The sequence below is a fragment of the Tupaia chinensis genome, unplaced genomic scaffold (genome assembly GCF_000334495.1).
Source record: "Tupaia chinensis unplaced genomic scaffold, TupChi_1.0 Scaffold000030_1, whole genome shotgun sequence".
Classification (NCBI taxonomy): Eukaryota; Metazoa; Chordata; class Mammalia; order Scandentia; family Tupaiidae; genus Tupaia; species Tupaia belangeri.
Window position 1 is genome coordinate 1,339,229 of NW_006159460.1, and position 339 is coordinate 1,339,567.

The 339-nt window shown below is 73.5% G+C and overlaps 1 protein-coding gene across 1 annotated transcript in view; it reads right to left on the bottom strand.

Moving 5' to 3' along the window:
* The window catches only part of GBX2 (gastrulation brain homeobox 2), a 3,191-nt gene that overhangs the window by 2,039 nt on the left and 813 nt on the right, over positions 1 to 339 (bottom strand). The window contains exon 3 of the mRNA XM_006140343.1: positions 7 to 339. Coding sequence (XP_006140405.1) covers positions 7 to 339 — 333 coding nt within the window. The remainder of the gene's footprint in view (positions 1 to 6) is intronic.

A 339-nucleotide genomic window follows, 5' to 3' on the forward strand; every position in this document is an offset into this window, starting at 1 on the left:
CGAGGCGCCGCCGCCACCGCCTCGGCGGCGGAGAACGCGAGCAGCGATCCTTCCTTGGCCAGGAAGCCTTTGCCGTCCTCCGTGTCAGCTTGCAGTGCCTCTGCCTTGTCGAAGTTGCCGCTGCCGGGAAGCGGCTGCGGTGCGAACTTGCGGGCGGCCGCCGCCTCCTGGTGCTGGGGCGAAGCGGAGAAGCCGCCGGGCAGCGTGGCCATGAGCGTAGAGGTGAGCGCCATGCCCTGCGCCAGGCTGGAGCAGAAGCCGGTGGGCAGGCTGGGGATCTGGTGGTGAGGGTGCGCGGGGGGCAGCGCGGGCTGCAGCGCGGCCTGGGGCAGCGCGGGC